General features: G+C 43.4%; 2 protein-coding genes across 2 annotated transcripts in view; one reads left to right on the top strand and one right to left on the bottom strand.

The window, feature by feature from the left end:
• The window catches only part of LOC149322758 (protein phosphatase 1 regulatory subunit 1A-like), a 105,079-nt gene extending 103,680 nt beyond the window's left edge, over positions 1-1,399 (top strand). Inside the window, exon 7 of the mRNA XM_089509249.1 lies at positions 564-1,399. Within this exon, the coding sequence (XP_089365375.1) occupies positions 564-567 (4 nt within the window). The 3' untranslated portion in view covers positions 568-1,399. The remainder of the gene's footprint in view (positions 1-563) is intronic.
• Positions 1,400-4,698: 3,299 nt separating this feature from the next.
• Positions 4,699-16,246, bottom strand: part of LOC149322757 (dual specificity calcium/calmodulin-dependent 3',5'-cyclic nucleotide phosphodiesterase 1B-like) — a 150,375-nt gene continuing 138,827 nt past the window's right edge. The window contains exons 10-16 of the mRNA XM_089482796.1: positions 15,604-15,705; positions 14,524-14,644; positions 13,314-13,395; positions 13,002-13,119; positions 9,844-9,980; positions 9,193-9,311; positions 4,699-8,042 (exon numbers count right to left, since the gene is read on the bottom strand). Of these exons, the coding sequence (XP_089338922.1) occupies positions 9,214-9,311; positions 9,844-9,980; positions 13,002-13,119; positions 13,314-13,395; positions 14,524-14,644; positions 15,604-15,705 (658 nt within the window). The 3' untranslated portion in view covers positions 4,699-8,042; positions 9,193-9,213. The remainder of the gene's footprint in view (positions 8,043-9,192; positions 9,312-9,843; positions 9,981-13,001; positions 13,120-13,313; positions 13,396-14,523; positions 14,645-15,603; positions 15,706-16,246) is intronic.

Below are 16,246 nucleotides of genomic sequence, written 5' to 3'. Positions count from 1 at the left end.
TCCCGCTCTGCTTATGAAGAGTTGGAAGGAATTCTGCAACTCATCAAGTTCAACCCCTCACTCAGTATTTCCAAGACAGGATGCAACTGGAATTCCAGTTACAGATGCTTTGTAGTCACAATTGTGGCATTATTGCCATGATTGTGAACATCCCCCCCCCCCCCCATCATGGTGTACTGGGCAGCAGCCATTGTGAATGATGGAAGTCTGTTCTCCTATTAGTCAGAATGCAGCATAGTGGAAACATCAGATATGCTGTGTCCCGACTGATAGGAAAACAGACCTCCATTATTTGCAGAGACTGCTGCCCAGTAGGACAAGATTGGGGGAGTCGGGCTAGGACATGCTTTTTAGTTAAGTATACTTAACTACTATATACTAAATAACTAAGCTACCTAATTAAGTATGTATACTTAAGTAGAGGATCTAGGACCTCGGCCCTTGTCAATAATACATCTTAAATAAATCAAGCTCAGCTTTAAAAGTAATAGGCTTCAGAGGTAATTTTGAAAAAGGCTAGTGCAGACATTCCTTATATTTTTGTTATTTTTGTTCATCCACAGGTGATGATCAACTTCTGGGACAGAGGATGCATCTGAAGACAGGGCTCGTGCCTACCTGATGGAATATCTCACAGTTGTTTTCTTTCCTTCTCTCTGTTTTTTTAAATGATTGTGCTTTTCTTTTCTTTTTTTAAGATTTCAATTGCTGTTCAGATGTTTGTAATGCTTTTTTTTTTTTTTTTTGGTAAGAAACATAATTGTAATGGCCCAAGGCCAATAGGGGGAGGGAATTATTCGTTCAATTTGGGGGTTAGGAGTCAGGATACAGATGTAGAGAAGACTGTGATTCAGCCTAGAGCAGTAGAAAGTTGTTGTTTTTAAAATCAGAACTGGCAGAACCTGTGGGTTATACCTTTTTACCAGTGGCCCAGTTCTTCCAAACAAATGCATTGAGAACACCTGAAGTTGTACCATTTTAGATTGCAGGTGGGGTTCACAAGACTGAATACCAAAAATAATTATTTGCTTATACACAATGGCAGAGAAGAATTATGGTTTAACATTCTCTGCCATGCTACTTTTTTAATATATATGTTGGTGTTTATAGTGTGGAAAAGCAATTCATCATGTGAGCCTCCACTTGTAGTATGCTACAGTACAACTGAGAAAGCAAGTTTCATCTGCTGTGGGAAAGAACTAGACTACTGACTAAAACTTTTCACACACACACACCCCAATTTCCTATACCTTGAGGTGGCTTGTTCATAGCCATGTACAGGTTATCCCATATCCAAAATATTTCAGACTATAAGTGTTTTGGATTTCAAGAGTTTTTCAGATTTTGGATACATAAAACAACTTGGAGATGTCTAAACATAAAGTTCCTTTATGTTTCATATACAGTGGTACCCCGGGATACGAATGCGCCGCCTTACAAAATTTCCGGGTTACGAAAAAAATCCATTGAAAAAAACATTTCCGGGTTACGAAGGTTATTTCGGGTTACGAACAAAAATTTGGTGCTTTTCGGCGCGATTTCACACGGAAACGCGGCTTTCGCTATTAGCGCCTATGGGCTTTTCGGCTAGCGAAAGTTTCCGGGTTACGAAAGCGGCGGCGGAACGAATTAATTTCGTAACCCGGGGTACCACTGTACACCTTATACATATTGCCTGAAGGTAATTTTATGCACAATATTTTTAATGTGGACCATTTCAGATTTGGGAATATTTTGAATTTTGGCATTCTGGATAAGAGAGACTCAACCTGTACTGTTTTCAAAACCTTACGATGATCCCTGCTAGAACAGTGGCATAGTGCCTACAGGAAAATCCACAGCTTTTTCTAGCATGCATCACAAGGAAATGAGGCTGGAGACTGCTGGTAAAGGGTAGAAATATGCCTTAGTTCATGCCAGCATCCACACAACTGGGCCCTCCTCAGTTACAAATGGGTGCCTGGCTGTGGAAGTCTCCCTGTTATTCTTCAAGGGCAAGGCCCTGGCAGTTGCGATTTTTCCAATTCCAGTTACAGGCCTCATCTTTAAGTCATCCATGCTCTAGTAATCCTTCCCCCTGCAAGTTCTGGGAAGGCTCAACCAATGACAGGGCCTTTTTATCCTTTCTGACATCCCTTTCTAGCTCAATTGCCTCCCTGTTGGGAGTAGTGCCATCCAGCAGTGCCTTCTGGGGGCAAGCGACAGGTTTTCCTCCCTTAAAACCACCTACAGGCCTCACTAATGTGTGTGTAACCTCCAAATGGTATCACACACAGAAAGTATGTATACTTGTTTTCTAAGGATATAAGAGTCGCTCTTTGTTACATGGTAATGACTGCTTGAAATACCAGCCTATTCTTCCTCTTCATACATGACATGCAAGTGGTATTTTTTCCCTTTTATCCACTAGTAAACAAGCTGTCTCCATCTTGATACAATGGAGCTGAAGACAGCCTAGATAAAGAATGGAAGACACTCTCACGGTGTTTCAGAAAGTTTCTGCTTTAAACTGGAGCCCTCATCTGAAACGAGGCCCTTCTCTAAGGAAAGGGGTGTGGGAGAACCTATGTCTCCCCAGGTATCATTGGGCTTCAACTCCCTATCATCCCTGAACATTGACCATACTGACTGGAGCTTATGTGATTTGCAGTCAAACAGCATCAGCAGAGCTACAGGTTCCCCCATCCCCTGCTCTATACCATTATTAACATTAGTAATTAAATCACATCCCAGCTAAAGTGTTGGCAGCATCTGGCTGCAGCCTGTATGAGTGAGAGGTCCACCCACTTGGAATTAGCATTAAGTTTCTATGTCGTGCATCCCTGAATTGTTGACACAGTTTTACATATCTGGACTGCAATTCTGAACTTCCTGCCCTCCCCTTGCCACACATGTGAATCTTGCTTCTTTTATTAAACGGGTCATCTTTGCTTGCTTTGTGAGTTCCCAAGTCACTGGCTTCATCTTTCGGCCACTACCTTCAAAATGCTGACAAGGAGGCACCTCTTCCCTTTGGTTTTGTAATAGTGTCTCTCAATCTGTAACAAGTGGTACCAACTCTGGCTCTGTTCTGACACAAAAAGTCTATTAGAAGATAAATCACAAAAGCCACACATTTCTGCGAGAAACTAATCCAGCTTGGGACCCCATTATTGGAAATGTGTCAAAAGCATGCATTAAGACACCTTGACATTGTAGACATGTGCAGATAGTCTTCCTGCGTGATGTCATATGTTGTCACAAGGTTCTCTATAAGATCCCGTCTAAGCCATTCTAAGGCTTCAGTCCTATGTGTACTTACCTGTGAGACCCAGTGAAGAAAGAATTCATTCCAACAAACCACATGGAGGATTAGGCTGTAAAATCTGTAACATTTTCTGTAACCTGTTCAGACACAACCATCATCCCAGTTCACCCTTGACCCCAGGAGCCATGGGAAATGTAGGTTGTCAAGGTGGTTAGAAATCTATCTTGTCTAAAGATTTTGTTAAAGAAGAACAAGCAGATATGCTGTCTGGCAACATCTGGGAGGTGTGCAAACAAAGTAAAAATAAAAGGGGAGGGGAATGATAAATAGACACTATGGAATCCCAATGCTGATGCCAGTTGCAGTTTGGGTATTATGTGACACAAAGTCACTAATGTCAGCCCTCTGTATCCACGGATTATGCATAACAAATTCAACCAACCATGGTTCAAAAATGCACCCCAAAAAGCAAACCTTGATTTTGCTGTTTTGTGTAAAGAATGCCACTGTATGGGACTTGAGCATCCACAGATTTTGGTATCCATGAGGGGGTCTAACCCCAGTGGATACTTAGGACCCATGTATCTGACTTCTTAGCACTACTCCAAACATGCACGGATCATACAGATACAACAGTAAAGCAATGCTTATATGTGTTCATATAGTACCCTGGTCTACAACTACCTTAAGTGTAGTACAGAAAGTTCAACATTATTCTGTTTTCTTTATGACTAGTAAGTGTGTTCCTACATCACCACATGGTGGCAAGACACTTGAGGAAGAATAGTCATGTGGAAAATAGTCTCTGCACAGAAATACTGACACTGCTCCTGAGATCAATAAAAGAGAAAGGCATATACCATTTCATGTATGCCCCAGATGGAAAATGGGGAAGTAGGCTGGCATTCTGAATTGATCAACATGCTCAACAGGAAAGTTCAAGGAGCAGACTGAGTCTCCCTTCTATAATGGTCTGAGCCTCCTTATGTGAATTGCAAGCATCTGTAAATGGATCCTACATGCCATCCTTGGTTCTGTTTCCCTACATACACATGAATAAGCTGAAACTGAATGGCTCAGCCTCCTCTCCCCCCTCATCTCAAATCTTGCTAACTGCTGTCTCTTACAAGCAGGAATCCCTGGGGAATTTGATTTCTGAACTGATGTGTCAGGATGTCAACATGTGTCAGGATGCTGCACTTTGCCAGTTTCTCAGGCCCCCAAACATAATAAAATTAGTGTTTCAAAATATATGAAAAGCTATTCAAAATTATGCATTTTAATGTGATGTTCTTCAGCCCACCCTGTGGTGTTTTGGTGTTGTTTTTAATTTGGAAATCAGGAAAAAATACTTAAGAACAAACATGCTGAAACTGCAAGAACCAGAAACGGGTATCTTCGTAGGGTACTTTTTTTGTACATGAAGTAGCACTCAAGTCATTTATCTCTTTTTCCCCTCGTTTTTATTTAATTTTTATTGTTGCTGTTCATTGTTTTCCTTTTATTTGTTACATTTCTTTTACATGCGTATAATTTGGAAGTCTGCATTGGACTATGGATCTGTTTATAATAAGAATTTTTGAATTCAAGAAACAGAACAGAACAAAAAAAAAGGAGTTACTTACTGCATGGTAGAAAAATTATGTCCGAGGCACAAATACAGAGTTCCACGGACCAAATGTGTTGACAGCGGAGGTGGGGTATTTACAATGCCATGGGGCCCCAGTGTGAAAGGACAAGGAGTCTGGAGATGACAATAGTAAAGTTATGTCCTGTTTGGACATGGAGGAATGGCAGAGTCAGGGTGAAGATAACTCCACCCCGTGATGGTCCTTGTTCAACCATGTCAATCTCGGGGGAAGTATTCAAAGCACTGGACAGGACATCAAAGCTGAAGAATATATATGGGACATATTCCTAGCCATGTCTCCATTCCAACTAGGAATTCTGTGGGGAACAGTGGGGGGGGGGGGGGCAGGTTAAAAGGCAGAGAGAAACTCAGGCCTGAATCATACAGTCATCATGTGATGTAACAGATTTCAGGCAATGGCAGACACTCGCTCTAACGAAATGGTGCAGCCATCTTGTTCTATCACAAGCTCCAGAACATTTCACTCTTCTTTCCAAACTTCTGCCAGCTCAGAACTGGTCCCTCATCTCTAGAGGCATCAACTTGCCTCCCAATTACAGCCTCTCTCACATTGCCTGAAGAGCTCAGCAATACCTCCAGCTGCCACATTCCTAAATTCAAGAATGCCCTTCACCCACCTGCTTGATGCTGTGGTCTCTGTCGTCTGAAGAACCATGCAAAGTTCAAAAGTTGAAACCAACTGGTTCAATAGAATAAGCCATTTCACCTTGTCTGCAGTGCTCGCTTCGGCAGCATATATACTAAAACTGGAACCTTGTCTGCACTCTTCAGTAAAACACACCTAACCCTACCTGGGATGGTCCAAATACCCAGTTATGCTTGCAGCAAAAGTACCTGGAACAGCCCACTTAGCACCAGACTATTTCAGATTGCAAGTGTGTGTACAAGGGAAGGAATCACAAATGCAAATATTCCCTAAAATCTTTTTTTTTAAATCACTGTGTAATAGGAAAAGAAAATGCTAGAAAGAAGGGTTGTATGTGACACCCCAGATTCTCTATCCTAGTAACATTCATTCATGTAGCTCCTGCATGAAAAATGGCATAGCTCTCTTGGGACTCTACCATACACTCTCGATAAATGTGTAGCACAGCCTGAAATAAGTTTCTCAGAAGCATACCTTGTCATAAGTGCCATGTCAGATGTGTTTATTGAGAATGTGGATTTGGATGGATCCAGATGCAGTTTGTCAAGGGCTGAAGCATCATGTGCCCTGTGTCCAACTGGCCTTTCATCCTACATTTGCCACTTTTGTTACTTTGCTTTTTAGCCGCTTCTTAGCAGCTACTGCTCCTCCTTATGCCACAGACTTAGCTGCTGCATTTCCTTATGCTATGTGTAAGGCCTATACATACACATGACTGAAAGCAGAAGAGTGTGTCAGACAATCAAGAGAGGAAGACCTCTCCAGGTTGAGAACTGGTCAGGGTGACCTGCAAAAACATGCTGCTCAAACTTGTGTGAGAACCCACAGGGGAAGTGCCATGCCCATTTTTATTGATGCCTCTCACTCACAAGCTACAATCTAATGTGATCTCAGGTCTTGCTCTGTTACACCAAAGTCCTAATTTTGTTTTCAGAGAAGTCGTGCTGGAGTATACTTTATACTTTAAAGTATACTTTAAAGCCAGTCCTTTGACCTTTGAAGATATACCTTCATATTTTAGATATGTGGGTGCAGTCTGTAGCTAATGAGAACGATAGTCTCCACCTGGTTAGTTCCTTTATTACTTAACTGAGCTTTAACATTTAAAAAGAACAACACTGATTTCAGCTCGTGTTAAACCCTGGGCTGCCAGCCCTGCTCTCACTTCTGATGGGATGTCCTCATAATTGCCCTTGCACCACTGAAAGCAGAATGTGCAAGTAGGTTATCTTTCCATGCCTCCATCCCTTTTGCACACAGGAAGATGTACATATGCACACATCAGCCACAGAGAAAACACTCCCTAAGTAAGGATTGTCTAAGCTCACATACAGTGTCTGGATCTGCACTGAGATCTCAGGTATATACAAATCAGAGATTTCCCCATAAAGGAAGGGCATCCTGTGAGGCTTCTGATCCCCAGAAGCCAGCATCTGTAGAATGATCAGTTTGCACCAAGGTCTATTCAGTATCCATATTTGACATCCCTCCTGACTGGCAGAAAACAGGGATGGGAGGAACCTATGGAAGGGAAGAAGGAAGCTCAACTGAGCTCCAACTCCTGACCCACAACGGAAGATCAGTCAAATAGGGCCATGCTTGCCAGGAATGGGCAACAGTTAATGGCAGCAATCACCAGACAAGTTTTTAAAATATAAATTTACCATAGGTTACTGTATTAACTATTACTTGGAGGCTTGAAATTGGACATATAGATTTGAGCCAATTTGATTTAATGCTGTAGCAGAGGAGAGAAGGCTGCCTAATCTGGTTTTACAAGATGGGACAGCTGTGTAAAGGAGACAAGTTACTTACCCAAAAGGCTTTGGCAAATGTGCTGTAGGAAAACTACAGGTACAGCTCTATAGGAGGAGGGGGTAAGGGGATGAATTCCCAGTACATGGTTGGTTTAGTCCACTTCTAAGGCCAGCTGAGATCCATGTTGATCATGCAAGGACAAGATTCTCCCTGTCAGCCACTGCTTCCCAACATATGCACAACTGTCAAGCTCAACCACCCATAGACTCTTTTTTCATGCAAAATGCAGTTACAGCCCCTCTTGCTTCTAAAAAACACCTCGGCAGTTGTTTTGCTGATTTGGCAGTGAGAAGCCTTACCCAATGTCTGTTTGGTGCTGCTGGGGGAGGGGGAATGGTGTGTTTGTGTGTTTGTATGTATGTGTATGGCAAACCCCAGAGGCTGTGGAGGCCATTGGCCCACTAGTGCTTAGTGACTGGGGTGCAATGGAGAATATACACACGGGGTCTCTCTCTTCTCTGCAGCTCAGGGATGGGACAGGCAGTGGGTGCTGTGTGTGATGTCAACATCGTTTGCATTTATCATTATTAATAGTAGTAGTATTATTACTAGTAGTATTGATGGTTGCATTCACGTCACACCCTCCTCAAGCCAGGGTGGCCAGGTGTGGCTCCCTCTCCCTGTGCGGATGGTGCTGAATCGATGGTATCGAAGACTTTGGAGTAAATTTTGATGGGCACCTGTCGATTAAAGTGGAAACAGAATCAGAGGTAGACTCAGGCCTGTTGACTACATTGTGTGTATATGTAAACCGGTAGATGTGGGGTACGGGAGCAAGATTGTTAAGGAAACTATTTAAATTCTGCATCAAGGACAAACCATGGCAGTATAGCTGGGGAACAGAAGGGAGCAGGTTTCCCAAGACTAAAACAAAAATGGGCTTCACTCCGCATCTTTGCAGCTTCCATTTCCTCTAGACTTTTACCTATGCATTGGGTTTCAGTCAGAAGTTCCGAATGACACCATGGTGCCAGGACACCATATCCGCCTTCCCCCTCCTTAACCTAGAGCATGTCATGGTATCCTTTTGCTGCATTTGACCCACATTCACCTTGCAATGAGATAGTGTCCACCACATCAGAGGGCAGCCTAGGACAATACAAGCCCAATGGCACATACATAGTTCTGTCCATTGGATGGAGGGGATAGGGAGTGGAGAACTCTTTGTCCAAATGCCCCTTTTGCTGTTGACACTGTACTCCCTACTCTACTTGCTCTTCATACTTTTTCTGACATGGGGGAAATTATTTATTTAAAGTATTTCTGAATGGAAATGGAATGTTTCTCTTGCTAAATTTCTGCTATTAAAAGGTACGATAAAGATGGCAGCCGTCTGGGCCAGGCACAGGCCACCCTGTTTCTGTATGGCAGCTTCCAATGGCTGCTGGAAACTGTTCATTGGTGTAGTTTGCAGCTGTTCCCATGCTGCTTTGCTCCCTGAAGTGAAGACTAAATGATGCACCTCCAGCATCCTATTCCTGTAAGGGTTTGCACTTTGGGGGGAAATATGTTGCTACACTATTCAGATAGTACTTCTGACTTGTCTTTTCCCACTTCATGCACAGTTAGCCAGCCCTGTTTATGAACAGAACTACAGTGAGGCCTAGCTCTACCTCAGGTAGTAAACCTGCACTTAGCATGCACCACTTAAAGCCACAGAAAAGGAGAGGTATGGAAAAAGATACTGTGGCAAGTCACAAACAAGGCAAAGCCTGTCTGGAGTCATGTGCAGGGGTGTTTCTTGGGGCACTTCCTTCTCCCTGGCCTTCAAGTCTGATCTGGTGATTTCCCCTGGCAAGCAAGTCACTACTGCTACTGGAAAACACTCACCTTGCTCCCACACAGGCAGCACTATTCCACATTGCCATTCTGATTGTGCTGGTTTTCAGGCGTGCTGGCTTCTTCCTCACATGGTGAGAGCTCATCAATGGAGGTCTGGTTAGTAATCCCTAAGGAGAGAACGTAGGAGTTAAAAACAGACCAGTCTGGGGAGAGACTTCCAAGTTCAAATGACCTGTGGAAAGTGAAGGTGACATCTGAGGTAGCTTATAAAGGAGCATGGGCCTTGAAAAGGAAGGAAAACACCTTTGTGAAGAAAAGGGAGGAGAGGATTCAGATGGTGAGGCAGGGTCTGCTCTGTGGCAGCTCCTCAACTGCCTTGAGGATTCCACAATGGCCATTAGGCAAGATTAAAATGTAACTGCAGTGGTGGTGGTGATAGTGATCAAGAAAAGGACAAGTGATAAATGTGCCATTATTCTGGTGGGTCTGCTGCTGTAAAGACAGCAAAAGGGATCCAGCAAAGAGGAAGCTTGGTGCTAATTACACATTATGGAAATATCCATTCAGTTGCCCCTCCGCCCCATCCCTTTTCCTAACTGCTTTGGAAAAGGGTACTTCTGAGCTTGGGTGAAAGAATTTCCCTAAGATGATTATATCACAAACATACACACAAGTATCTTCCCAGTAGTCAAACCCTACCACTGGCAGCTCGCTCCTTCCACTTTTGCTTGTTCTCTTGGATATACTTTGTCCAGGTGGAACGGAAGCTGTTGATGTCAGCGTTGATATCTCCCAGCTCGGCATGCTCATCTACCGATGGCTGACGCCAATGGGAACTGTGAGTGGTGGGACACAGAGTCAAAACTTCTTTTAAATCTCCAGAATAGCCACTGAGAGCAATCAAAGGTACTGAATGGCACACACGGCTCCCTTTGCTACCTTGTTTTTGGCTTTATGAGGGATTATTACACACACAAACCAACATGCTACAGTGGTCTGAATGTTGTGCTGGGATTCCAGGATAACAGGGTTCAAATCCCCACTTGGCCATAGAAACTACATGAAAACCTTGGACAAGTCCCATTCTCTCATTCTCAGAGAAAAGCAATGGCAAATCCCCTTTAAATAAAACTTGCCAAGAAAACCCCATGACAGTATCACCTTAGGGTCATCATGTAAGAAACAACTTAAAGGCACAAAACAGCAAATTGCACACAGAGATTTCTGTCCTGTGATCACATGGCAATTGACACTTTCAGGCAGGGCTAGAGGATTAATAAATTTTCATGCAAATTTTCTTAAACCAAAAGTCCCACAATCCCTTACCATTGGCTATGCTAGCAAAAGCAGATGTAAGGTGTGGCAATATCTGGAGGACTGCACAACATCTGGAAGACTGTAAATTGCTTGCTTTTACTTGCTTTCTCTGGGCCAGAGAGACATTTCTGACAGCAGAGGTGGCCAACTGTGGTATGTTGAGGGGATGGTTTTCTGTCCATGCATCCCTTCAGGGGCCACACAGATTTCCAAAATTGCCCCTGAATGAAAACATGTCCACTTCCACATTAGATAAAAGACAAGGGTCTGTCTGTCTCTCTCTCTCTGTAGCACTGCAAGGGGTCCTGCAACCTATTTTAAAATGGCCATTCCTAGAGGAAACTGACAAGACTGAGTGCTGCAAAAATGGCTTTAGTGGCTCTCACAGGTAGCCCCAGGCAAAGCTCTGTTACTTTGCAGGCAAAAATCCCCAGAACTAGTGTTCAGTTCAGCAGAAAGATCTCTCTCTACATTTCTTCTCACTTTATAAATTAATATTGGTCAGACCCAGGCTTAATCATTTTTAAACTGGAAGCACTGTCTGTTAGGAAGCACAGTGGGACTTGAAATCAACGGGGCACATAAGTCACAATTACTTTTAAATAATGGAAGAGCCCTCTCTCCTCTTTTTTTTTATTTGCTATTTTGCATTGTATCTTTGAAGTTCTTTTGAAAGTCCTCTTTGCTAGCAGAGCACGATAAGGTGCCACTGGATTGTTTTGTTTTGTTTTAAATACAATCGCAGTATCAAATCAAACAAAGAAATATCTCATGTAATCCAGTGGATTTGTCCAGCCTAGATAGTAAGAGTTGTGGAAAGAGGAAGGAAAATAATACAAGGTTGTTCTTTAGCAAACAGTTCTTCCCTTGGGGATTTCCAAGCAAGGGGGACAGAGAATAGCCTCCATACTGAGCCATGCCAAGCTACAATTTCCAGCTACAAAGAGAAGCATTTATGTGAAGCTTGCTTTTGCTGATGCTTGTGTTGCGGCACTTGTCCCCTGGGAGTTTTGGGACACGAAAGCTCTGTCAGACCTGGCACCTTGAAAGGTTCCATTTGATCTTGCAGGCTGATGTAGAAACCCTTTGGTCCTCACGTCCATCCATGACAAGCAGGCAATCTGTGCAGTCAGAAAAGGCCCAAAGTTCCTTGGGAGAGAGGGAGCTGATGGACTCAAAGGCAGTTGCAACAATCTCTTTTTCTTCCCAAAGGGACACATCACTTACCTGCTACCAATGGCATTCATTAGGACTATATGGGTTCTTTATTTTGTTCTTGAGTCTCGCTTAGCTTGCCAGGGACAGCTGTGCTACTGGGCAGAAGTGGCTGCCTCAGGCAACAGGCATTTACTGTTGTGAGGTACCACAATAACTAGGGTGGTTTTAGCTACATGACAGTCTGACTTACTGGTCAGGGTGAAGGCTATTGGCTTCTCTGTTTCAGGCAGCAAAAACTCCTAGGGCTTTTGTGGCTGGTCTGGTCTGGTTTGGTCTCACAAGGGACACTTACAAGGAACACTGTTGTTTTTCCAATGTAATCTAACCCCTGGCATAATCTACCTTCAGAAATGAAGAGCTGCTCACTGAGGTAATGATCCAACCTGCTTTCTGCCCTGGCTGATCCAGGGCATGCTATCCCAGAGAAGGGCAAGTGTTCATGGTTAGGGGTCTATACTGGTGACCTTGGCCTATACTGATGACCACTGCACACAAAACAGAAAATAATGAGATATTTTTGGGCCTGAACCGACAGGCCAAAATAAAGCTGCTTCAGGTCTCTTTTTCAGGCCATGACAAAGCCACGCTTCAGCCCTAAGGACTGGAGCACAGCTTTGGCGCAACTTCTGGCCTCTTAGGACGCATGTATCATTTAAAGAGCATACTTCCAAAGAGACCCAAAGCAGCTTTATTTTGGCCTGTCTGTTTGGGACCTTTGTTTCCAAATACCCTGGGATATGGGGCCATTTTAGGGCCCTTTTATAACCAAGAGAAACCTTTTTACAACAGGATCACTTCCAGATCACGTTTTTAAAAAGGCCCTCCTGGGTCTAAAATGGAAGGAGAGTGTAAAAAACGTCTCCCACATTCCCAGAGGATATTTGAGGGCATCTGATTTAAAAAAAAAACTAAATGGGGCAGGGGACAAGAACCACCCTGGGGGCTGCATGTGGCCCACAGTCTGCACTTTCCCCACCCATGCATTAGCTTATGGTAAAATTATGAGAATTCATTATCACAACAAACAGTGCTGAAGAGGCTGTTCTTCCTTACTGTTTGGAATCAGTTCTCACTATAGCTCCCTGGTAATTATCCTCTCCAGTGATTATTAGTTTCTCCTGTGTTAGTGGACCAACAAATCTATTGCAGCCTTTTATTTCAATGTTTAAGGAGTTGTTCCAAAGGCCCAACCCTACCCTATCCCCCTAACAAGTTCAGCTCTTTTAAAATAGGTGCCTGTCATGGCCTCACACATTCCCCCACTAACATGAGAGTCACCAGCCATCCTTTCTTCCCACTTCCCTGTCCCTCTCTGTGCAGACCTGCTCTGCTGACTGGAGGATTTGTTCTTGGAGCCTTCCTCTACCAGGGGAATGACCATCTTCTCAGCCACATCTGTCAGGACTTGAAAAGTGGGCTCCACAATAAAGTCAATGAAGCCTGTGGAAGGGAAAGAGCATTAGCAACAAAAGCCAGGGACTTCATCTCTCCAAGAAGTGCCACTGAGAGAGATTAGTGTAAAATATGAGTAGGACAAGAGAGAAGTACTAGAAGACTTGCCCTTATTATACCTCAGCAGAGAAGAAACATGCAGTCAAACCATGGAATGTAGGTCTGCATTTTGTGTCACTCACCAATCTGTGACTGGGCCACCAGTGTGGATGTGCGATCACACAGTGGGGAGAACGGCAATCCCAGCTCAGCCTCCTTGTCTCCCTGTAGGAACCAAGGGCAACATTAGGAAATAAGCTCTGGGAATGGGTCAGCTGATGCGAGGCAGACTTTGGGTGGAATCCTGTTAAAAGACTTGACAGTTAACACAAGTGGGAGCACTTTCTGGGAAGATCCGCAAGGATAATACCTGAATCAGGCAGTAGAATTCAAAGACATGGCCATGTTAGTCTGGAATATCAGTATGCAAATATATCTTGTAGAACCTTGAGATTAACTGAAAGAAAGAAGTTGTAGCATAAATTTTCATAGACTTGGGTCTACTTCCTCAGATGCATGGAGTGTGATGTTGTACAGCAGGTGAGACAAGGCTTTGCTGCCTGTTGTATGATCAGTGATGAAACAGCTTATCTGGGCCCAGGTCTGGGATACTAGGAAAGGTTATGGCTACAATCCTGCTGCTGGGCAGATTACAACTACCCAAGTTATGAGGAGTGAGTTTTGTGAAATCTTAACAATTTCCATTCTCTAAGGATGGGAAAAAGTTCTGGTTTTATTGACAGTCTATTTCTTCCTAGTCTTTAGGGTGTGTGTGTATTATAATTTGAATCCACTGGAGAAGGGATAAAAACCAAGGGCAATTTCTGCTAGACTGAATCATAAAGACCTGCAGTCTGACTTACCTTTTGTCCCTGTCTTTATCCCCTGAATAATAGTCCTTCCAGCTATCTCTCTACAACCTCAAGGTGTCTTCCCACAATCTGATACCCTCAAGATCTGACTGGAATTCCCACCATCCCCAATACAGCTGGAGTGGTTATGGGAACTGCAGTCCAACATACCTGGAGGGAAACCAGTTTGGGAAAGGCTGTTCAAGGGATGCTTCTCAGAAAGTATTTGCAACTCCCAGTTTCAAAATGTGTGTGCATTATACTGAGACAAGAAGGCAAGCAGCATGCATTTGTCAGAGATTTCCCTTTCAAATTTAGCACAGTGGTGGTGAGTAGGACTGGGGAGAAACCTTTCCTGTAGTAGGGATTATGGAAATGAAGAGTGAGAAATGACAGGCAGGAACCCTCCTTATAGGCAATGCCATGTGTGTCTATTTTAAATTGAAGCATAAAATACTCTCAGAAGAAGCAGATTGAGAATCATGAAGGTAAAGAGATGTACCTGGCGAAAAAACTCTTCCATGAGGGCTTTGGTCCATCGGGAATGAACTGTCCATTGTTTGGTGGGGTGGCTGATATCAGCTGCATGCAGCAACAGGGAAAGCGCCTTTGATTTGTCAATTCTGGAAGAAGAGCATCATGGAAAGAGCAAGTATAAGTTCAGAGGTTTCTGCTGACACAACATGTCCTGGCAATATGGATGAACACCCCTCTGGCAGTTTACTATGCCCACTCTCAATACAGCCACTTCTTGATACAGTATATAGCCACAACTCAGCTCACTAGGGTAAGTGGTCCCAGCCCTGCTGGTGAAGAGGTAACTCAGCACCACACTGATCCCAGAGTTCTCATAATTCCCAGTGCTGTTTTTGAGCAACTACAATTTTAAAAAAAAAAAAAAAAAAGTGTTTGCCATCCTAGTGAAGCGCGTCCTCTCGGGTTGACACTCAACACTGGAAGTCCATGATGGTTTCACTCTCCACCAGTCTCTAGGCCAACCTCTTGCGGCTTCTTCTCTCACTTTTTCTGTATTGGTTCTTTCCGCATTTTTTTGGAAATACATTGAAAAGATACTGTCCATCCTGCTGGTGTCATTCCACAAAACCTAAACTTTCTAATAAGGGTCTGAGATGATATGTGAAAGTTCCTTTAGTACCACTGGATACCATTCATCTGGCCCTAAAGACATGAATTAATTTAGAGTAGCTAGGTAGCATCATCTGTTCAACTTTCAGCAAGATGACACTGTTTTCCTTTTGGAAGATGACTTAAACAAAGTAGGTACTGAACAATTCCTGCATCTCTCTGTCCACTGTTAGCACTTCAACAAGTTTGCTCTTGCAAACTATCTCTCTTTTGAGGGGAAAAGAACTGAATACTCTTCACAACCCTTCTTAAGTCCCCTTAAGTAGCTTGCCACTTCATGTATAGTAGCAGATGCTATCCCATCACTAGTGTGAAAGTTAAATTCAACAGCCTCTCCAGCTGTCAGCTCCTATATGGGGCCTGGGGATGAGACACTATCTTGTCCTTCACCTCAGGCAGCTCTTAGACTGGTTCTATTCCACCATCTATTACTCACCTCTCAAGCTGCTGTAAAGATGTTTTCATAGTCTTGACTTGCTGGAAATGACAGGACATGTCGGTGGCCAGAACCATTTCAATTACAAGTGACCGGAGCTCCCTGTAAAACAGGAAAAAGGGGAGATGTTCATACTCACTTGCACACTCTTCTTGCCTGTATCAGCTTCTGCCTCAACACTATCTCTGCACATTCTTTGTGAATATATTGAGAAGGGCAGTACATTTGATAAAGAAGGAAAGAATGTTTACCACCAAGGGCTAGATTTGACTCTCAATAGAACATCTTCCAACCCCCAAGGGATACACTGTCTCTGAAAATGATGCACACATATCAAAAACCCTTGAGCAGCGGGTAATATCATTTACCATGTTGTGCTTCCTAAACTGCCTCTAATAATGTCTACTATCTTTTACCTCGCTTCCTCGAAGGCTTCTGAATGATTCAAATAGTGTTAGAGTCACATAAGATGCCTTAGTTTAACTTGATGTGTTCCCAATGATCACTAATCTTTCTGTTGACTCTTGCTGCTGGGAGAAGCCTTTGTAACTTCAGCCTTCACAGCAAGACCTCAGCAGCTGGAATATGTTTAACAGAGGGAGTCTGCAAGTTCTAGACCACTTTTCTCTTTTGTCAGTTCTGC

This window comes from Sceloporus occidentalis, unplaced genomic scaffold, assembly GCF_023333645.1.
Source record: "Sceloporus occidentalis isolate IW3139 unplaced genomic scaffold, rSceOcc1.0.p SCAF_1, whole genome shotgun sequence".
Lineage (NCBI taxonomy): Eukaryota > Metazoa > Chordata > Lepidosauria > Squamata > Phrynosomatidae > Sceloporus > Sceloporus occidentalis.
The sequence above is the reverse complement of the archived record's forward strand: the minus strand, read 5'-3'. Positions and strand labels throughout refer to the sequence as shown.